The following is a 23,842-nucleotide window of genomic DNA, read 5'->3' as shown; positions in this document are numbered from 1 at the left end:
AGATGGCGGCTGGGTGCAGTAAGATGGCGGCGGCTGGGTGCAGTTAAGTGAGGTGTCCTGTCAGTGCAGGAAGTGAGGTGTGAGCGCGGGGGGCGGGGCCCGTTGATGTGACGTGTCCCTGTGGCCCCGAGCAGAGCGGCCGCACTCCCCGAGCTGTCACCATGTTGGATTTTTTCACCATATTCAGTAAGGGGGGGATCGTGCTCTGGTGCTTCCAGGGAGTCCCCGATTCCTTCACCGGCCCCGTCAACGCGCTCATCCGCTCAGTCATCCTCCAGGTGAGAGCGGGCACCTACCGGCAACAGGGGGGGGGCACCTACCGGCAACAGGGGGGGGGGCACCTACCGGCAACAGGGGGGGGGGCACCTACCGGCAACAGGGGGGGGGACCTACCAGGCTATGCCTAGAGAGAGGGGCACCTACCAGGCTTTGTCTAGAGAGAAAGGTGTGGGGGTGGATGGATAATTTCATATTTAAAGGGTTACTCCAGGCACCCAGACCACCTGCCCATTGGAGTGGTCTGGTTGCCAACTCCCACTACCCTTAACCCTGCGCATTAGGTCTCCCTCACCGACTGACGTCGGCGGGGGAGGAGAGTAGGCGGAGTGGACTCCGGTAAGTCACTTAAGGGGTTTTAACCCCTTCATCAACTTGGGGTGGGAGAGAGAGGGGCACTACAGGGTCCTGCACTACCAGGAAAACTGATATGTTTTCCTGGCACTGGAGAATCCCTTTAAAGGGACACTATAGTTACCAGAACAACTACAGTTTATTGTATTTGTTCTGAGTATAATCAGTCCCTTTTTTGCTGTAAACACTTTTCAGAGAACATGCAGTGTTTACATTATAGCCTAGGGATACCTCCACTGTCCACTCCTCACATGGCTACTAGAGGTGCTTCCTGGGGCAGTGCTGCACAGTGTGACTGACATTCAGTGTCTTCATGCACTGAACTTTCCTCATAGAGATACATTAATTCAATACATCTCTAAGGAGATGCTGATTGGGCTGCATTTAGCTTGTGTTTGTGCTGGCTCTGTCCCTGATTTGCTTCCTTGACAATCTAAGCCAATCCAATGCTTTCCTATGTGAAAGCACTGGATTGGGTGAGATCACCACTTCTGATGATATCAGCCTAGGAGGCAGAACAGTGGCGGAGCCAGCACCAGCAGACTGGAATAAAAGGAATATATTACTATATTTAGGGAGGCAAGGGGTACCAAGAGTTCCCTGGCATCTCTCAGTGTAAGTAGTCAAACAGTCAGTAAATGGTTGACTTCTTACTCAGGGTCTGCCAGACATTGCTTCCGCTGCAGCCCCCTCTCAGCACTAAACTCAAAGTGCGTGACTCAGTGGCTGAGAGAGATTATGGCATACCTGTGCCACGGCCTAATGTCTTCCAGGAATGCCCTGCTTTGCTTCCCACTATATTGCCAGACCCTGGCATTGTTTAATGCTTTGGCACTGCAAAAGGAAAGTGAGGCCATTTTGTATGTTTCTAATGAAGCTTGGTTTATGGTGTGACAGTAAGGTTTGGCGTATACTTGCTGTAGATTTCCCGAGCATTTCTTATCTGTATGTGATAAACATTGGAACAGCAGCTGCCAGGTCACACAGTACAAAGCGCCATACTCACCATCAGATGGCGCCTTATCCAAGTGTCTGCACTATAATAGGGTTACAGGCATTTGTTTTTTTTGTTCTGTGATTTATTGGGTTGGATGCGTTAAAGCGCTGGTTTATTACAAATTGACAGTGTAATGACATAATTCATGGACATTTTAAGCTAATTGGAGGATTTATTCATAGAGTTGAATGCCATCATGCAGGGTCCCAGCACTATAATCCGAACACTAAGCAGGCGTGGATATGATGCTGAGAATGTACCTTTAAATATTTGGCCACTATTGTCTAGCAGGGACATAGCCCGACATAGCAGTGCAGTGACTTAATTATTTCAGGGATTTCTGGCTAACTGCTCAAATGCCTTTCATGCTGTTTTGACTAAGCTTTTCTTTCTTTTTAAGGAGCGCGGCGGAAACAATAGTTATAATCATGACTCCCTGACTCTGAAATGTAAACTGGATAACCAGTTTGAGTTGGTGTTTGTGGTAAGTTTGTTGATGACGACGTTTCATCCGGGGCTATTTAGAGTAAAGTGCACAGTCTTTCCTTACAAATGGCAAAATGAATTTAACCTGAGGCATCCCTCTATCACACAGCATGGAACGACTACCTAAAATCTTTCCATTTATTGTATCGCTGTCTGCCTGATGGGTTTCACTTGCTAGAAATAGTCCTTGAAAAGTTTGAATTAAAATGATTGCCGTTAATGTTCTTGGATGTGATGGGAATTCTGTCTGGGAGACGCAGCGCTTAAAGTGAAGCAATCCATTTCTTTGACTGCTCCACTTTTAAGCTTTGCCCCAGAAGTGCTTGTTATACAAAAGCTGCTCTTCCTTTAGGGATTTTGTTGGTGTATAGATCATGCCCCTGCAGTCTCACTGCTCAATTCTCTGCCATTTAGGACATTGTTTATACAGTCCTAGTCACACCTCCCCTGCATGTGACTTCCTAAACACTTTCTGTAAAGTGAGTTCTATAGTTTAAACTACTTATTTCTCATTTCTGCCTTTAAAAGCCTACTAGAGCCCACAGTAATGAGTAATTAAAGTTAAATTAACAGCATTGGGGGGGAATACTTGTAAATTGAACATACTGTGTTGTCACACCTGATCTTGTTGATAATGCGAATTTGTCATTCTACAGGTTGGTTATCAGAAGATTTTAACGTTAACTTATGTGGATAAATTGATAGACGATGTTCATAAGGAATTTCGTGATAAATATCGCAATCAAATCCAACAGAATGGCATTCTGGGATTACTCAATGGTTCCTTTGATTTTCACGATGATTTTGACTTCCTTCTCCGGTAAACAAAGCACTTGACATAATAATTTTTTGTACATAATATCCCTTACTCGATTTATTTTTCTAATGTAATTATAGTAAGATAAATTGTTGCTACAGTTTGGCTGGTTATTTATATTAAAACATTACATATGTTATAAATTATATAACTTTTTTCTTTTGTCTTATGATGATATGTTTGATTATACATTGCAGGGCAGCGGAGGACACCTGCAAAATTCGTCCACCCGCCGCCATGAAAACATTTGTTCAGTCACAAAAGTCCCAGAAAACTGTTAAGTCCATGATTGAGAAGCCAGGGGACAAAGCAAAGGAAAATAACAAAAAGAGCAAGACTTTTAAAAAAGAGAGTAAGGCAAAGCAGTGCTAGAGCGGGCGATCTATGTGACCGTATGTTCTTCATTTATCAAATTGTAATCGAGTGGGCAGTAAGGTGTGGAGCTATGCCCATGGTCAGACTCCAACCTGATGGAATTGTTTATGTTATAAGTGGTTGGTGTTTATGAACACAGTGTTTACCTCTGTTATATTAACGTGCAGCCAGGGATTGACACAGAGATTCCTTTGTTTTTCAGATATTGCACCAGATACAACTACTGCAAATAATAAGTCCCCGGGGGGATCTAAGGTGAGTGTGTCACCGTCAGCCGGGGACAAGGAAGAGCTAAGCTCGGAAGAGATCATGCAACGCAAGCGAGAGGAATTCTTCCGCAAAAAAATGAAAGGAGGAGAGAAGGGCAGGTGAGTGTGAGTACGTGTGGACAGAGAACACCTCCCATAGATTGCTGGGGGTGGAAACTGCATTTTATTTTTAAAACTTCTCCCCTCAATGTGTGATGTGAGAGAGCAAAGACCAGCAAACCATCTGTGTGTAGGGAGGCTGCATGATTGACAGCCAGGGAGGTGTGGCTAGGGATGCAGAAATCGTGATTGAACACCTAAACAGCACACAATTAAAAAGTAACACTGTAGGTGGTTTTGGTGCTTAGACCTTTTTTTAAAAAAGGTTCAATATTTATTGCCAGAATGTATTCGTGTGTACCAAAAAAAAACAAGTAAAACAGGCGCTTAACCAAATGTCTACAATTAATCTTAATAAATGTGTTAAACACCCACTTTCTGTGTGATTATATAGCTGCAACATTAAATGGGCAAATACCGTATATACTCGAGTATAAGCCGACCCGAATATAAGCTGAGGCCCCTAATTTTCACTCACTCCCTGGTGGTCCAGTGGGTGGGCACTGTGTAGGAGGGGGGCTGGCAGAGCTCTTACTTACCTCTCCTGCAGCTCCTGTCAGCTCCCTCCTCCTCCGCGCCGGTCCGTCCAGCTCCCTCTGCCAGCTCACAGTGTAAGTCTCGCGAGAGCCGCACTATGACCCTGTGGCTCTCGCGAGACTTACACTGGGAGCTGACAGGTGCTGAACGGACCGGCGCGGAGGGAGCTGACAGAAGCTGCAGGAGAGGTAAGTAAACGCTCTGCAGCCCCCAGTCTGTATTATGGCAATGTAAATTGCCATAATACAGACAATTGACTCGAGTATAAGCCGAGTTGGGGTTTTCCAGCACAAAAAATGTGCTGAAAAACTCTGCTTATACTCGAGTATATACGGTAGCTCACAAAAACACTTGAAATATCATCAAGAACAAAAAAAGGTGTGCTGGGTCTTTAAAACAATATACATTTTTTTGTAAAGTGCAGTTCAAGCGCAATATAAAATAGTATTGTGCAATATAACATTCGTATAAAATTGTGATGTCCTAAAAGTGTAAAACCGTTTGTGCTCACCATAAAGTAAAAGAGCACTTACAATATTCTTAACTCTTTTATAGTAGATGTTTCTCTCCAATGTTCAGATTATATACCAGTGGTTCCCAAACTTTTTAGGTAAAGGCGCCCTTAATATTTCATTTTTTCAAGGCACCCCAAGTCAAAATTTCTAGGTTGTATATCTGTACAGCGCTGCGGCATTTACTGTCGCTATAGTGTAATGTACAGTGTTTGGTGTTTAACACCTTAAGGACCAAACTTCTGGAATAAAATGGAATCATGACATGTCACATATGTCATGTGCCCTTAAGGGGTTAAAGGGGGGCTTTGTATATAGTTGGTGTTTTAATACAGAGGTGTGTTTGTATGTAAAGTTTACATTTGATTGCAGTGTGTCTGAATATTCACTTTTAAATGCAGGTGTACATTTGTGTGAAGTATTTGTGTTTGAGTGAAGGAGTGTGTTTGTGTGTGTATATGTATATTTTTTTTTTGATTGAAACGCAGGTGTGTGTGTGTAATATTTGTGTTTGCAGGAGTGTGCTTGTATGTTGTGCTGGTGTTTGACTGCTTGGATGTATGCACATACACTACCACAAACATACTTACACAGATTTTCATGCACATAAATACACCGACACATTATTACACACAAATTACCACGGGCTGCAGGTTTCAGAGTATTTTCTGAAGGCTGAACTTCATACTGTACGTGACGGTGGGATGTGGCGTGATGACACGTTTCGCCTGTTATTGGCTTCCTCAGATCACACTCCCGATGGCGTATTCTTTCAAAGTCCATAAAATCATTGGCTACCGTCAAACTCCTTAAGTAAAATCATCTCAATATTGAAATGTCCCATTCTAGTGGTACATCACCTAAACATTAGACCAGATATCCAAATGCCAATACATTCCTAAATCAAATGGATAAACACTAGCATACTACATTCTAAAACTCTTATCTAAAAAATCCTCTAGTCACAAAAATATGGAAACCTGCTATTTTTGGAAGGAAAGGGGAAAGACATTAAAATTTATATCTAAAAATAGAACATTTATTATAACAATAAAAAAACAGAATTTTAGCTCTGGTCGTGAATAGTCTACAAGTTATTATTATAGTCTGTTTTGAAAGATACTCTATATAAATGTTTGTCATTGAAACCGTGACAGACAAGCTGTAAGTACAAAAACTGTAATAGTCTTGTAGGGATTAACCGTATCTGATGTTTTTAATTTTTCTCATCCCAGTAAATCACCTAAGCCAGAGGCTCCAAAGGAAAAAGGAAAGCAACCTCGTATTTGGGTGCCTGGCGCCCCAAACACCACAGTACTGGATTACAGCAATACCACCAATGGCAGTAGCCCCGAAGATGTTTCTGTGCCTGAAGAAGATCTTGCTGCCCTGGTAAGGTTACAGAGTGTGTTGTTTAGCTGCTGACCCTGCATTAATATAACCATTACCTGAACATGCAGGACACTAATAATGCATCTGTGTGGTAGTAGGATAGCGTGCCACTGATAACGTGCAGTATGTGGATAGCGTGCCGCTGATAACGTGTGCAGTGTGTGGATAGCGTGCCGCTGATAACGTGTGCAGTGTGTGGATAGCGTGCCGCTGATAACGTGTGCAGTGTGTGGATAGCATGCCGCTGATAACGTGTGCAGTGTGGATAACGTGTCCAGTAAGAGGAGAGAGTTCCCCTAATAATGCGTGCTTTACATGATTTGCTTTTTATTTCTGTATTATATGTACCCTGACATATTGCTATTTATATGTACTTTTCTCACTTCTAGCGATCCCGTGGTGGTGGTATGCAGGGAAACCTGCCTGATGTAGAGTGTGAGAGCAGCAGTGAAGAGGAGGAGGAAGACGAGCGGCCGTCAGTAAAATCCAGCCCTGCTCCGCTAAAATCCAGGTTGGTCTAAATGCCAGTTAACTACCTTTAAATGGCCAGTGAGGTACCTGTAGGTGTGAATGGACGGGAGGTACCTGTAGGTGTGAATGGACGGGAGGTACCTGTAGGTGTGAATATACCTTCAGTGACAACATGCATGCATTTTATTACGCATTTTTCATTTGGGGTATTTCTAAAAACAGCTTGCAGATAGCGGCAGATATTCTAAGCCTGTCCAGTCACAGACCTACCTGGGTAATTGCTGCCTCTTGAGTTTTTTTCCACTGAGCAAATAAACCAGGATATAACAAGACCGGCTGTCTGGCAGCCAAGGGATGTAACCAGTTAATTTATAAATGACGTATTGAAATCTGTACTTTTTTGAAAGTAAATATGGAATCTTCACTTTCCTTTCTAAATAACTTGGGTTATCAACAAACTACCTGCACACCGTTTGTGTAAATGATGAAATCTGTTCACTGGAGATACATGGCCAATTGTAACTAATACACGTAGTCAAGATGTTTGGATATTTATTGACTGATTTTATTGAAAAGTGGAAATTGCAAGTGAGACACCCAGAGCTTTAATACTGATCCAGAATGTGCTCACATGATGTCGCCTGCTATAAACATGTTATGTTGATGTATACAAAGAAATGTCAGCATTTGTTCCACTTATTCTAATTTTTGTAAATCAATCTTCTCTTTCAGCACCAAGAAGAGCAGTTTTGGGGGAATGTTTGGCATGCTGAAGGGCCTCGTTGGGGCAAAAAGTTTAAGTTTGGAGGACATGGAGCCTGTCTTGGAGAAGATGAAGGACCATCTGATTGGTAGGTGTACAGTCTCCTTTACACAGCTGCAACATCTGGTCTTGTTAAAACAGGAGCCATCTTCCACTGGGCTGCTGGCGCATGTGACACTAAGGGAGGCTGTACAGATGTAGGTCAAACCAGAGACAGTTCAATTATAAACTTGTTCTTTTTTTTTTGTGTGTGTGATTTATCCCTGTTTATTTTCTTTCTGCAGCAAAGAACGTGGCAGCAGAAATAGCTATACAGCTCTGCGAGTCTGTGGCCAAGAAGCTGGAAGGGAAAGTCATGGGAACCTTTAGCAGTGAGTATTAACACTTGTCATCATGGACGGAGTTTACATTGTCACTAAACCTCTCCTCACCTGAAGTCCCTCTGTTAACAAACCGCATCCTTAACCACGGTTTAAACACTCATAGGTATATGTGTAAATGATTATATACATGCATATGTAGAATCTTCATATCTATATAACAAAACACATTTTCTCTAAAATGTTCTCCCTTCTATTTTTCACTTTCGCACTTACTTCTCTCATTACTAAAATATCCCTATCATTCTGCTCACCTGTCCCTGGCAACACCATCTTCATTACTTCCACTTTACTCCCCTCCCCTCTCTATTCATCCCATGCACTCTACATATACCTTTCCAGCCTATCTCCACCAACTCCTCCCAAATCCTCTACATACATACCCTCCTACAAAACTTTAAAATCCTACTTCCACCTTCACTTCCTTTCTATCCTTCAGCTGGTGATGTCTCTCCAAATCCCGGTCCCATCTCGGCAAACCCACCACATACTAACTCAAGGACCACACCAATCTCATACCCATCTCATGTTACTCTTCCTGTAAACCCTCCTTCAATACTGCCCTCTGGAATGCACGCTCTGTTTGCAATATTACAAAATCCACTGCTGTCCACGACCTCTTCATCTCCAGTTCCCTAGATTTATTAGCCTTAACAGAAACATGGCTGTCCCCTCTCTGACACTGCTAGCCCTGCATCTTTGTCCTTTGGTGGTCTTCAACTTACCCACAAGAAACACTGAATGTAAAAGTGGTGGTGTAGGGTTTCTCCTCTCACCTCACTGCTCCTTCAAACCTCTACCCCCCTTCCCTCTCTCTCCCATCATTTGAAATTCATTCGATTCGCCTTTTCAAACTCTTCTCTGCTAACGTTGCTATTTTTTTTATCGCCCCCCCGGTCCCCATTTCCTCTTCCTTGACTACTTCCTCTCTAATAGTCCATTCCTAATTCTCTGATACTTCAATATTCCCATTAACCCACCTTTGACCTCAGGAGCCTCTAAACTACTTTCAATTACTTCCTCCCTTGGGCTATCACAGTGGGCTAATTCTCCCACCTATGTAGCTGGCAATACCCTCGACCTCATTTTCTCTTATGCATGTACATTAGCTAATATCTGCAACACTCCATTTCCTCTCTCTGATCACCACCTCTTATTGTTTGCTCTGGAGTACCCCCTCACCCAACAACCTCAGCCTAACCCTCCTCAACTCAGGAGGAACCTTAATTCTATTGACATCCAGCAGCTGTCAGCTGATATTGATTCACAACTGCTATCCATCACTTCCCTCTCCTGTCCTTCACTGGCCATATCCACATATAACACTACCCTCACCTCTGCCTTGAACGCTGCAGCCCCACTCCAAACATGCACCTCGAGGACGACACGCCCCTTAACCGTGGCATACTAAATCAACACGCTAAGATGCTCCCGTTGTGCTGAACGCTCCTGGAGGAAGTCTCACACCCAGCCAGACTTTCTCCATTATAGATTCATATTGTGTTCATACAGCACAGCCCTTGCCCTCGACAAGCAGTCATACTTTTCCTCTCTCATTCGTTCATACTCCCGCAATGCCAGGCGTTTCTTTGATACCTTTAACTCTCTTCTTAGCCTGCTGTGGTAACCCCCCAAACTAACCTTTCTGCCGATAGCTTTGTATGCTACTTTACCGACAAGATTGAACAGCTAAGGAAAGAATTCTCCCCACCTTGCCTTTCTTTCTCAACCACACGTAGATCATGCCTTTACTACCCTTCAGACTTTCTCTCCGGCTACTGAACAAGAGGTTGCTGCACTTCTCCTTTCATCTTGCCCCACCAGGGGAGGTGGGGTAGGGTAGAAACAGGTTAGGGTGGGGGTCCGATGCCCGGGTGAGGTCACACTGAATTTTTGCGATGCCCATGACCTATCAACACGGGGTATGTGTCGGCGTGTCTATGCGTCCCGAACAGCCTCCCCGGCCCACGCGCCTGTCCCATGTATATTTAAGCGATTCCCGTAGAGATGTAAAGCCTCCAGGGGTACCATTTTAGTGCACATTTGTCCGAGCGTCCCTGCAGGGAGGCCATCAATATCTTACTGAGACTGCTTTTTTCCCAAAGTTACTAATGACCTAATCGCAGCCAAATCTAAAGGCCACTACTCCATACTAATTCTTCTTGACCTCTCTGCTGCCTTTGACACAGCTGATCATGCTATCCTTCTTTAAACTCTTCAATCACTCGGTCTCTGTGACTCTGTCCTCTCCTGGTTTTCCTCTTATCATTGGAAAAGGAGACACTGAATGAGCGTTGGGAGAGATACCTCCTCTCCTCGTCCTGTCTAGGTTGAAATCCCCCAAGGCTCTGTTCTTGGTCCCCTTCTATTTTCTCTTTATATTGCCTCTCTTGGCAAACCTATTACTTCTTCCACCTGTATGCTGATGACACCCAGATATCGCTCCTCCCTGGACCTCTCCCCTGACTGGATGTTCTCCTATTTTCTGAAACTCAATTTCTCTAAAACTGAGCTCCTTGTCTTTCCTTCTCCTAATGCTGGTCATCCTCTTTCGCTCTCCCTTCAAGTTAGTGATATCCACATAAGCCCAACCTTGCAAGCACGCTGTCTTGACGTCATACTTGATTTTGGCCCCACCTTTGAGCCCCAAATCCTGTAGATTCCATCTTAAAAACCTAGCCCTTGGGGGGCGTGGTTTGCAGCCAGCCGAGCTGGACGTGTTCGGCTAGAGCTCCGCTGTAACCACGGTGCCAATCGCTTACATTTGCAATGACAGACCAGAAAAAATATATATTCCGGTGGGGGAGCTAGGATGGACAGGAAGGCCCCGAGGAAGCAGACCAAGAAGGTGACCGACTCGGCTACTACAGTGTCCGAGCTCTTTGCGGCCTCTCGTGCTATGCGCCTGAGCTCACAAGATGGCGGCCGGGACGGCCAAGGTACGCCACGATCACCTCCAAGCCCGGGCGGTAACGCGGCAATGGGGGGATCAGACCCCGAGACCAGCCAAATACTTATTAAACTGGCTGAAGTGCGAACTTACCTGGCTGCCGAAATGGTCCGTAACACCGCCGAGGTCAAAGCTGAGATTCAGGCCTTGGGTGCTCGGACGACGACGCTGGAACACAGGATGGAATCCACTGTGATTGCCCACAACGAAGCAGCCGCTCAAATTAATAGCCTGAAAACTCAGCTTCATGCGGCTACGTCGGCGATTGAGGATTTAGGCAACAGGTCACGGCGTAATAATGTTCGCCTCCGCGGCCTACCTGAACGAGATGGGGAGGGCTCCCTCGCCGAGACTGTCTTGGCTATATTCCGCCCGCTTCTCCCTGATATACCGGACCACCTATGGCATATCGAAAGGGCACACCGAGCTCTCCGGGCTAGGAGAGCCGATGATAGACGGCCTCGGGATGTGATTGTGAAATTCCTATCATTCCAAACTAAAGAGGCTGTAATGAGGTGTGGAAGGGGCCGCCCGATAACGCATAACGGGGTGGAAATAGCTCTATTTCAAGATCTTACACCTACAACCCTGCAGCGTCGGCGGGAATGGCGCCCACTTACCGAAATATTGCAGAAACACTCCATTCGGTACGCCTGGGGCCATCCCTTCCGCCTATTGGCATTCAAAGACGGCCGCACTAAAGTCCTTCCTCCTGATGGCGACCCGACTGCCTTCCTAACAGGCTTGGGAATCGATGTTCCTCTTGGTTTTGCGGTTCCGGTGGCGGCGACGGAGACCCTTGCACCTCTTCCACGCGACTGGCTTTCGGCGGGCGAGTGAGGTGGTCGGCTTCATGGCGGCGGCGGGAATCCTACTATTTACGTCCCCGAGTGGTGAGCTGGTCCGGGAGGGTTCTTGCAGTTTGGGAGGGTGGTACTGGTGTTCTCCCCCCCCCCTTTTTTTTTTTTTTTTTTATAAGGTTTTAATATCCCCCCTCCGGGAGGCCCCTACGGGACGACCATAGTCCCCTCTGCGGGTGGGTTCTGTTTGTGGGGTGGGCTAGGGCTGTAAGGCTTCCCATCATCTCCCCACCCCGCTAACTGTATCGCTTTTACCCCGACCCTCTCGCATACTTGGCGTGCAGACATGGGCTGCGAACGATTGATCTTTCTGAAATCAAGCCGGCCCGTTTCCACTAACTGTTCCATTTGCATAATTTTTCCCGGTACCTACATGATACACTATTCCAACCCGGGCGAGGGGGCGGCGGGAGATGTACCCGGTAACTTGCTGGGGGCCTTTGATGCCCCCTACCCTGTATTAAATTGTGACTATTCCCCGTTACGGGTAATGCTATTGGGGATGCTAGCTTTCAGGATGGGGGATGTGCTGTAACGGTCCACTTATTGTCTAGGCTGCATCTATGCTCAACGGAACTCATGGGATGCAATTTATGTATTTCACTGATTTTATGCTATGTGGTGCCTTCTTTTGTTTCTCTCCGTCCTCCCCCCCCCCTCAACTGGGAGGATAGGGCGGGTAAAACATTTATTACACGTCCTCTTAAACCGGCCCACTGACTGTACGCTAGGGGTCACTAACGGGAAATACTGTCACTGGGCCTGGAGTTTTCTCCCGGGCCTGGACCGCTTGACTTTATCTATATCCCACATGTTTAATGAATCTCGGTTATTTTTAAGTACACCTGAGCGTCTCCACTCCCCTGTCTGTTTAAAGGGGATCATGTTCCAATGCTTAATATTAGCCCCGCGGGGCGCCCCCGACTGGGACCTCCGATTACTAACTGGGGGGAAGGGTCAGTTCAGCGGAGATATGCTCATTCCCCATTACTCTCGGATTATTTAAACAAAATGTTTGTCCACAATATGTTAAACTGGGCACCTTACGGTGCCTACTACAGTTGGTCTATGCTTGGGCTACTCTGGAGCATTTTTTGTGCTCTGGGGCCGCTTCAGTATATACCCCATGTTGTCCTGGCTATGGGTAAGCCCAGGCAAAAGTTCTCTCAACTGTTCTTCTCTCTTCTACCTTCTCTTTTCTCTGCTCCTACGCTTTCTTACCTCTCCCCCCCCTCCTCCCCTCTCGTCCTCCCGTATGTCCTCAAGGGGGACGCGGGTACCCGTAGATGCTACATAACACGCAGACATAGTGGGCGAGGCCCGGACTACCAATCTATATTTTTGATAACCTCATCGCAATATACGCAAGGACCCCTGGGGGGCCCGGTATGTAGAATACGCGTGACCCTTTACCCATCACGATGCCACTGAAGTTAATATCTTTGAATGTCAAGGGCCTTAACGCTCCGAACAAACGTCGCCTTATGTTCAGAGATCTTAAACGGTTAAACCCGGACATTGCATTCCTGCAGGAGACACATATTCCAGCGTCAGCGAAATTCGCTCTAAAAGACCATGTGTTCAGAACAGTACACGAGGCCAGGGCTTTGAACAAACGGAATGGTGTTGCGGTACTTGTACACCACAGATGCCCTTTTAAAGTTGGGAAGGTAGTGGCGGACCCAATAGGCCGCTTTGTACTGGTGTCAGGAACTTTATACTCCCAAGCGACTCACTTTCTGAATATCTACGCCCCTAATGACCCCTCTGCTGAATTCTGGGATGCTATGGCCCAGATGGTGCAGGATCTACCGCACGGAATGGTGATTGTGGGAGGCGACCTTAACGCCGCCCCGTGCCCGGCCGCAGACCGGAGCCGGGGCTGCGGCCTCCCGCGGTCACATGGGAGAGGGAGACAAGATAAAATTCTCCATTCCTTTATCCTCCGAACGGGCCTCTTGGACATCTGGAGGGCACATCATCCTGCAGACCGCGATTTCACTTTCTATTCAGCACCCCACGACACCTATTCTAGGATCGATATGTTTTTGGTGAACTCTCATTCGGCATCAAAGGTTACGGGCGCTACGATCGGCTCTATCACCTGGTCCGACCACGCTGAGGTCACGCTGACCTTAGACAACTTATGCGTAGCGTCCCCATGGTCCTGGAAGTTAAATACTTCTTTGCTACAAGATCTGACGGTGGTGGACGTAGTTCGGAAGGAACTGTCGGAATATTTTGCTAGGGAAACAGAGTCGGGCCTCCGCCCGGCCACGGTGTGGGCCGCCCACAAGGCGGTTATCCGCGGTATTTTAATTCGCGAAGCCACACTGAAGAAAAAACGCAAAACGCAACTAATTTCATCTCTCCTAGAAGCCTTGGGAAAGGCCGAGGAAAAACACAAAGCTACCCCGTCGCCTAATACACTAGCGGGCGTACGAGACCTGCGGGCATCGGTCCGCGAGGCACTCCTGGACGACACGGCTAGAGCTCTAATATGGTCCAAGAGGACCTATTATGAAAAATCTAACAAGATGGACACATTGCTAGCCAGAACTCTTCGCCCAAGACAAGGCCACTCACATATAACAAGTATTAAAAACAGTTCGGGTGGGAACTGTACAGATCCCACCGACATAGCTCAGGTTTTTACAAATTACTTTTCCAACCTCTACAACCATTCGAATGGCGACGAGGCGACGCGTCAACGCGAAACCGAGGAAACTAAGCATTTCTTGTCTCAACTGACTCTCCCACGATTGGGAAGGGAAGAATCCGCTATCCTTGGCTCACGGATCACGGCCGAAGAAATTGACGCGGCAATAACCGCTCTGAAAGGTAACAAAGCCCCGGGCCCGGATGGCTTTGAAGGTAGCTACTATAAAATCTTTCGCGACGAAATCACACCCCACTTAGAAACCTTATTTAATGACCTTATGGAGGGTGGCACTCCGGACAGGGATATGTCTCTAGCTGATATGGTATTACTACCCAAGCCTGGCAAGGATGGCTCGGTTCCGGAAAACTTTCGCCCGATCTCATTAATCAATCACGACTCAAAAATCCTGGCCAAGATCCTGGCTACCCGACTGAACCCTTTCCTCACGAATCTAATCCATCCAGACCAGGTGGGATTTATTCCTAGTAGGCAATTATTCGAAAATACTAGACGTAACATCGACCTCATTTGGAGTCAGGTAGATAAAGGGATCCCGACGCTGCTCTTATCGCTAGATGCAGAGAAGGCCTTTGACAGAGTCAAATGGCCTTACTTATTTGAGGTCCTTCAGCACTTTGGCCTTCCGGCCACCTACCTGACTGCAATTAGGGCAATGTATACCGACGTGCAGGCACGGGTCCGGATAGCAGGATCAAAAATCATACCATTTAGTTTAAGCAACGGAACGAGGCAGGGCTGCCCGTTGTCCCCTTTACTGTTTGCTCTGTCGCTGGAACCCCTATTGCAAACAATACGTGACACTCAGGAAATACGAGGAATTCAGATCGGAAGCCAGCGATACGTGGTCTCCGGCTTTGCTGACGAAGTCTTGCTGACCTTGACTGAACCAGGGGCCTCGATGGCAGCTTTGATGGCAGTGTTGGATTCCTATAGCAGGCTAGCCGGCTATAAGGTGAACCTCACCAAATCAAGCGCTCTCCCGATACGTATGCGCGATACTGACATAGCTCACATAAGGGAGACATATAAAATCCCTATAGCCAGAGACAATATCAAATACCTAGGGGTTCGGCTGACAGCGGACCCGACCCACCTACACCAACAGAATTATACACCCTTAATCCGCACCTTAATAGCGGATATGGACAGGTGGCAGGATAAACCGATCTCTTGGATAGGTAGGATCCACACTGTGAAGATGAACGTGCTCCCTCGGATCCTCTTCCTATTTCAAGCTCTGCCGCTCAAACTGACTAAGTCCGACCTGGGTACGCTCCAGCAAGCCATAGGGAAGTTTATTTGGCAAAACAAGAAACACAGAATATCTCGAAATACTCTGTACAGGGCAAAATCTAGAGGCGGACTAGGCTTACCGAACCTATACTATTATTACTTGGCAGCCCAACTCACGCAAATAGCGTTATGGCACTCTCCTCCGAACGAAAGGAGGTGGGTGGATCTGGAATCCTCCCTCATGGGACCTGACATCCCCAAATTCTTTATGTGGGTTCCCAAGGCCAACAGGCCAATTTCACGCATCAACTGCCCGGCTATTGCGAACTCTATGAAACTCTGGGATGCTACATCGCTTAAATACGGGTTCTCCACGCAGTCCTCTCCGTTAACTCCTTACCTACGAAACACAGCCTTCAGCCCGGGGCTAACAGCTAGGGATTTTGGGGGCATAGAGAGCACGGGAATCCAACGTCTATGTCAGATATACGAAGGAGGCTCGATAATTCAGTTTGAGGAACTAAAGACTAGGGCGACTCTGCGCCCCTCTGACTTCTTCCGGTATCTACAACTTAAGGACTTCGCTCAAACACCGGCGGTCCGGGCCATAGCATTAACACCGCCTACGTTCTTCGAGAACATGTGCCTTAAGGAGCAATTCCCGAAAGGCCTTATCACTGCCCTATACGCTCACTTAAGTACCTCCACTTCGGAGTGGGGAGCACTCACCTATATAGCACAGTGGGAGGCCGACCTGGGCGAAGAACTTGAGGGGGTGGACTGGCAGGACATCTGGGAGGCCGCTGCGACTTCATCGGTATGTGTCTCCATGCAGGAACAAGCTTACAAGACTATGTTTAGGTGGTACACCACTCCGGTTAAACTTCATAAGATGCATAAAACACCCACAGACTTATGCTGGAAAGGTTGTGGCAATAAGGGAACATACATGCATATGTGGTGGGAATGCCCGATGATTCAGCAATTCTGGAAACAGATAACAGAGTTACTGAAGACTATATTTGATAGAGAGATCACTCTGGACCCATGGGTCTTCCTTCTGGCCAGGCCTATGGAAGGCTGGTCCAGAACGGAACAGCTACTAATTCACAAAGTAAATTTGGCCGCTAGACGGGCCCTAGCACAAATGTGGCTACAAAATACTACTCCCCCACTAAATGTTGTCCTACACAAGATTAAAGATACATTCCTAATGGATAAACTGACGGCCAAGGTCAGGGGCACGCAAGCGAAGTTTGAGAGGATTTGGGCTCCATGGATAGATAGCGGGGTGGGCGGTTGAGGGGGGGGGGTGGGCTTGCCCCCATCCACCCCACCCCTCTCAACATGTCTGCACCGGTTGATGCTCCCAAAATTTTATTTTTTTTTTTTCTCCTGTATGGGACTATAGGGTCCCACCCGGGAAGATAGCAAGCTATACGATACCCCATCAATGTCACACACCTTTCAACCGTCAAAATATGGCTCACCCACTGCCCGCGTGTACTGATACTTAACTGTTCAAAGGAGTTAACGGGTCCCGGCACCCCCCTTGCCCTCCCCCCCCCTCCCCCCCCCTCCCCTAAACCCTTTCCCGATCCCCCTTACCATCTCCCTCTCTCTCTTTGTTCCTATCGCTATTTTTTCACTATTGACTCCACATGGTCCCTATGCCCCCTACTATCTGACGGCACAATCCTCACATTACCTCCACAGAGCTACTGCTGCCGGAAATTAATATGGTTAAACCGCACCCTTACTGAGGCTGCCTTCCACTTAAGGTGGGAGTGGGGAAGTATACTTAAATACCACAAGGCCCAACAGATGCCATCAACATGTCATCCTGGCTATCTCATATCAGGCATTCGGACCAACCGAGTCTCTTTCTTTCCTCTTTTCTCGTTTTACATTTAATAAAAAATTAAGGTGGAGCACCCTGAACCTGGGTGGCACATTGGGGCGGTAGCACAATCTAACGCACCTAGCGCAACAGGTTGTGTTCGGTCACTATTGTACTCATATGCAACCTATATGTTTTTATGCCTGCCTTGAAGTGCTCCTAATGGTTTATATTGAAAATGTTACTGATGCATGTTATATTGTAACCTTATAATAAATAAAGAATTTAAAAAAAAAAAAAAAAAACCTAGCCCTCATCCAACCCTTTCTTACGCAAGATGCTACCAAGGAGCTTGTCCATGTTTAAGTAATTTACCGCATGGATTATTGTAACCCTCTCCTAATTGGTCTTCCCGAAAGCCGTATTGCCCCGCTACAGTCTGTAATGAATGCTGCCGCCAGACTGATTTTCCTCTCTAGTCGGTCCTCTCACACCTAATCCTTCTGTCAGTCCTTACATTGGCATCCTGTGTCCTATAGGAGTCAATTCAAAGTACTAACCTATACCTATAAAGCACTGAACATTTTACCCCCTCCTATATCTCTTTACTGATCCATAGGTATGCCCTTTCTCATTCTCTCTGCCCGTGACCTTCTCCTGTCCGCTGCTCTCACCCGCACGGCCAACTCCTGCTTGCAGGACTTCTCGCGGGCAGTTCCCTTCCTATGGAATAGCCTGCCTACGACCATCAAGCTCTCCCCTAGTCTTCAATCATTTAAAAAGTGCCTCAAAACCTATCTCTTTAGGAAAGCTTATGGCCTCCCAGAGTAACCTCTACCTTACATACCTGTCACTTGTTCTCTCCTATAGGGCAGCACTCTACTCTCTCCTCCAGCTCTGCTTCACTCCCACCTTATTTGATTGCTATTTCTTGTCCTATTGTGTTTTACACCCCACCTCCTATAGACTATAAGCTCGTTTGAGCAGGGTCCTCTTTAACCTATCGTTCCTGTAAGTTTTCTTGTAATTGTCCTATTTATAGTTAAATTCCCCCGTCATAATATTGTAAAGCGCTACGGAATCTGTTGGCACTATATAAATGGCAATAATAATAGAGCATCAATAGGACAAATGATCTGTTTGGATTTAGGAATGCCTAGCATTGCATACTTGTTCACTAAAGAGCAACTGCCCACTATTGAATACAACATTTTTAAATTCTCTCTAACTTTTTATTTATTTATTACTGGTATTGTTAGTTTTTTAGTCAGTCTTTCGTGTGATGCTGCATTTCCTCTAAGGTTTATAGTAAGGATTAGACAAGTACATTATAATCCAGTTCAATGAAGTCACAGCCATGGCACATAATGCAAATGAGCAGGAGAACTAGAAACATTGCGTCCTTTCTCCTTCTGTCTATGCTGACTGCCAGATGTAAAGGACAGAGCTTGGATGGAAACGCCCAGTAGCTTCATAAAGGGATAGGAATTTCTATATTTAGTTTTGTTTTTATCACACCTCACAAATACATAGTTAAGTATAATGGGCAAGTAAACACGTTAAACATTCTGGAAGTGTTCTCCTTTAACCCCTTTCCTCACAAAACAGTGTAAATATAAGGTTGATATCTTTTAACACTGATAATTACTCCAAACATCATCACCACTGCAGTGATCTGAAGTGTTCATAGTGCTTGGTGTCTGTGTGTAGCATTTCAATGTGAAACAACAAAGGCCATAAATCACAGCCCATGTAGGGTAACGCCTCCAGTTGTGGCATCATTCTGGGCTGGCTAATGTTAATTCTGTGCATATTTGGCATCTGTCGTCCGCACGCATAGCATGATGGTGACCAATGGTGGCACAACCTTCCACTTCATGGCCAATGGTGACCTCTCTTGCTATAATCCCTCTCCCTGCAGTGGAGTAGGATAGGGCTGCATTAGAACAAATATGTTGTGTTTTCTTTTTTTGCTTAATGGTAATTTAAACTATGAGGTGCTTGTTAAATATTGATAAATGTGCCTCTGTAGACATTCCTCTCCTTTTTGGCCTGTAGCTGTGACGTCTGCAGTAAAGCAAGCTTTGCAAGAGTCTCTGGTTCAAATCCTACAGCCAAAACGTCGTGTGGACGTCCTGCGTGATGTAATGGAGGCACAACGCCTACGCCGTCCTTACGTGATCACATTCTGTGGAGTCAATGGTGTGGGGAAGTCAACCAATCTGGCCAAGGTAAGTTCTAGAGAAAGGATGGTGGTATGTCCATAGTTCTGCTGGCCTAATGGGTTACTTCAGTGACATAATAGTAGAACATGTGTTTGTTAAAGAACAGTTTTGTGATGTTCCCATAATTGACCATAGGGAAAGTTTCACCAACCTACATGGCATGTTTTGACAGCATTACTTTTACTATACTTTTATTAGTATCACCAAATACAATCTGTCCTACAATCTGGCCATCTGCCCTCAGACATTTTTCTGCTTCCTGTTCCGGCTGTAGATCTCCTTCTGGCTCATCGAGAATGGTATCAGTGTCCTCATAGCTGCTTGTGACACATTCCGTGCGGGTGCTGTGGAGCAGTTGCGAACTCACACTCGACGCCTTAACGCTCTGCATCCTCCAGAGCAGCACAAAGGGCGCACAATGGTCCAGCTGTACGAGAAGGGCTATGGCAAGGATGCGGCTGGCATTGCCATGGAAGCCATATCATATGGTAAGTTGCCACCTCCTGTGGGACCTCCATTGATGCTTTCCTTTGTAATTTCCTCCCCATTTTGATGCAGACATTACCCTGAGCTTACACTATCTGCTGCTCTCTTTGCTCAATAATCTTGTTTTGGGACTTCTATGCTTTGCCTCTAGCTCCTGAAACAGAATCTTGTTTTCTCTTATATTTTTGCTTCTGAGACAATGTCTGCTTTCTGTGTAGCTCGTAACCAGGTATTTGATGTGGTGCTTGTGGACACCGCTGGTCGCATGCAAGATAATGCTCCTCTGATGACAGCATTGGCAAAACTTATAGCCGTAAACATGCCGGATCTCGTGCTCTTTGTTGGGGAAGCTTTAGTTGGGAATGAAGCCGTGGACCAGTTGGTAAGTCTAAGCCACGTATTAGTGGCACCTATTTCTTGATAGAACAACCTAATGCATGACTTAGGGTTTTAAAACCAGGTTTCCATTAAAACTATAACCTTTTCTCAAAGTATTCATGTTCTCTAACCTCAAGAATCCAAAGTTGGCCAGGTTTGGGGAACATCTCAAATATCTATCTACTTTATTTTTCTCCAATCAGTCTCTGGTTAAATACGTTTTCCAGGTACTGTGATTGGGCGAATCACAAAGCTCAGAGATAGGAAATAAAGCGAATGCTGTGGAGATTGAAAGAAGTAGTTTTATTAGAAATATGAAACCAGTCTGGGTTGTTAAACACATGGTGAAATAATTTGTCACAAGCCCAAAGGATGTTTATTTTAAATTAGTTTTTTTATTTTTCTTCTTCTGCAGGTTAAGTTTAACAAGGCACTGGCTGATCATTCGATGACTGAGAAGCCACGTCTTATTGATGGGATTGTGCTAACCAAATTCGATACCATCGATGACAAGGTAGGAGACTATAACAAGTATGATACAAAATGTAATGTTTCCACAATACAACAGGGTTTTTTTTTTTTTTTTTTTAAAGTAGATTGTCAGTAGGATTTTTAATATGTCTACTTTAGCTCCCTGTCAATCATTGTTACAAGCTCCGCCCTTTGAAACTGGCAGTCCCATAGAGAGCTACAGAGAGGAGGAGAAATGGAACAATGCTACTATTTTTCCTCCTCAGATGCTATGTGCTTTGACTGTGCCAGGATAGAACTGGATTATAATATTGCCTGCTAAATCTTTTATATACGTGTAAAAGAAAACTAAGCATCACGTATTAACTACAAGTTCTATGTGACTTTTAATGCTTTATTTAATGGTGTAATTTTCAGAGAGGAGAGTGTTCCATTTTAAAGGGACACTATAATCACCAGAACAACTACAGCTTATTGAATTTGTTCTGGTGAGTAGAATTATTACCTTCAGGCTTTTTGCTGTAAAAGCTGTCTTTTCAGAGAAAATGCAGTGTTTACATTACAGCCTAGTGATAACTTCACTGGCCACTCCTCAGATGGCTGCTACAGCTGCTTCCTATCTCAGTCTTGCCTAGTGTGCATCACAACATATCAGTGTCTCCTCCCTCTGCATTAAGACACTGAACTTTCCTCATAGAGATTCATTGATTCAGTTCATCTCTATGAGAAAATGCTGATTGGTGTGTTTAGCTTGTGCTGGCTCTGCCCCTGATCTGCCTCCTTCACAGTGTCAGCCAATCCTATGGGGAAGCATTGTGATTGGCTCAGAATAACACTTCTGATGATGCCAGCAGACAGCTTGCTGGTCTGAGGCAGACAGGGGCAGAGCCAGCATCTTCAGGCTTGAATACAAGTTAGATTTTACTATATTTAGGGAGGCAAGAGAGGGCCAGGGGGCTAGATGGTGGTTTTCAGAAATAGGTTTGTGTTCCTGACCCTATAATGCTCCTTTTAACCTTCCTTATTAGGACCTTAGGTGATCTCACATCTCACAGTTTGTGCATGGCAGATAGCAATGTGTTAAAATGCATTAGCTGTAGCCATAAACTGAAACAAAAACGGTGTTTTCCAAGGTCAGGTGATAAAGTGCTACCACGTTTACCAAACAGAATACACTGGGGATTTGTAAATCAGATAAAATAAATCTTTGTTGTGTTTTCTGTTTCCAGGTGGGAGCTGCCATCTCCATGACGTACATTACTGGACAGCCAATAGTATTTGTAGGTACAGGACAAACTTACTGTGACCTGCGCAGTCTGAACGCCAAGGCTGTAGTTGCTGCTCTAATGAAGGCTTAAGACCAATCAACTCGGGTCTCATTTCCCCTTCACTGTGATAAGTCATTGTACTAACGGCCAATAATCTAACTGCTTAGCTCGTCCCATAACGGTTCTCGGTATTAACTAATTATCCATCTGCTGAGTTCAGTTCTCGTCCAGCACCTTAAAGCCTTGCTATTCATTTCCTGCTGCTTTACAGTGTTTTCTCTATGCAGTTCTCAAAGCAAATTGTTCTTTATGTAGTGAAGTCATGACCGGTAAAGGCCACCGTGCACATGGTTACCGTGGTGCATAGGGACAATTAATCATAGGCCTCTTCAATCAATTTCTATAGCAGGAGCTTGCTGGCAGTGTTAAAGAATAATACACTCGGTCAGTAGATGCTGCCAAACTAGTAATTCCATTGTTTTGCTGCTAATGGGAACTGCCTATAACAATCCAGTAATTACTGTCTGAAATAAGGAATTCACCAATTAACCCAAAGATCTCTCCCTGCCATTCGTAATGATCAGTCTCACCGACACTCACCAGGACTTGGCAATGCTGGATTAATAAAATGTTGGTATCCCACGTATGTCTCCGTGACTCTGTGTAGGACTTGTGGGCTGCAGCCTCTTGGCTACTATTCTGCCACGATGGTAGGGGTACATTATCGTGTCACTGACCACAAAGGGGGCTGGACTGAGCACCACAGGGATTGGCAGCCTGTTGCTCATCGCTCTGATTCTTTAAGAGTTAATACCGTATTTATTTCTCTGTACCCCATGCTATAGTGATGTGCAATATATGGATCTCAATCCAGGAAAACAACATAATTTATATGAATAAATTTCTTAAATAACACTGTCTTGTGTTTGGTTTGTACTCCTAGAAATGATTGTCAGTGGTATTTGAAGCACTGGGGAGACACAGTAACTAGATATCTATATAGTGTTGCTGCACAGGCTCTGTATTGTGTGCATGCCATGTTGCAAGCCTGATAGCTGAAGGGAGTGCAGTCTGCTGTCAAAGTTTCCTAATCTGATGGAGGATTGCATATTTTTCAGTTCTGTAAAATCATACACTGTATATGGGGATTCCACATTCATTCACGCCACCTTGTTCTGGTTACTAGGAGAATATGCTTCAGAGGTAAATGCACACCTACCTTTGCTGTGTGTGCAGTTAATTATAATACAGCATTGTTCTATTCTCACATTGCTGTTAACCAAGCGGTTGATGGCCTACAACTCCCAGAATTCTTTGAAGACAATACGTGTCCAGAGAATAGTTGTACTTCAGGGACATTGATGGGGGGCACCTTTTAGATGCCTGCTTTAAAAGTAACTCCTGCACAGTCTAGGTCTCTGTATTAACAAATTTGCAGGAGTCATACATACATTAATGGTCATCTCTCCTGTAGCTTGTAAATCACCTCACTTAAATATTAGCAGTGATTGGGGTACTGATAAACGATATCACCAAATTCTTTGTTGGCTGGCAAGTAACTGGTAATCAGTGGAGTTGGGGACCAGTAAAATGAATTGAACCCCCACTTCCCTGCCATTAACGCATGTAACAAAATCCTACTCCCCTTCTCAACAAACCTCTAAAAGTTTGACTTTTACATTGGGTTTGTTTATAACAAAGACATGCTCGCTGGTTCAGA

At 45.4% G+C, this 23,842-nt stretch overlaps 1 protein-coding gene and 1 long non-coding RNA gene across 2 annotated transcripts in view; one reads left to right on the top strand and one right to left on the bottom strand.

Moving 5' to 3' along the window:
• The window catches only part of LOC134577734 (uncharacterized), a 139,512-nt gene that overhangs the window by 68,835 nt on the left and 46,835 nt on the right, over window positions 1-23,842 (bottom strand). The gene's annotated exons all lie outside the window — the stretch shown is intronic.
• Window positions 65-23,037, top strand: SRPRA (SRP receptor subunit alpha). Its single transcript, XM_063437204.1, has 14 exons — window positions 65-278; window positions 2,028-2,111; window positions 2,770-2,933; window positions 3,128-3,282; window positions 3,508-3,673; window positions 5,958-6,114; window positions 6,504-6,625; window positions 7,318-7,436; window positions 7,633-7,719; window positions 19,353-19,525; window positions 19,794-20,007; window positions 20,224-20,387; window positions 20,799-20,897; window positions 22,084-23,037. Exons 1-14 carry the CDS (start codon window positions 162-164, stop codon window positions 22,210-22,212), a joined length of 1,950 nt encoding a protein of 649 aa, XP_063293274.1. The 5' UTR covers window positions 65-161; the 3' UTR covers window positions 22,213-23,037.

Source organism: Pelobates fuscus, chromosome 11, assembly GCF_036172605.1.
Source record: "Pelobates fuscus isolate aPelFus1 chromosome 11, aPelFus1.pri, whole genome shotgun sequence".
Classification (NCBI taxonomy): domain Eukaryota; kingdom Metazoa; phylum Chordata; class Amphibia; order Anura; family Pelobatidae; genus Pelobates; species Pelobates fuscus.
This window is presented reverse-complemented; position numbering and strand designations above follow the sequence as displayed.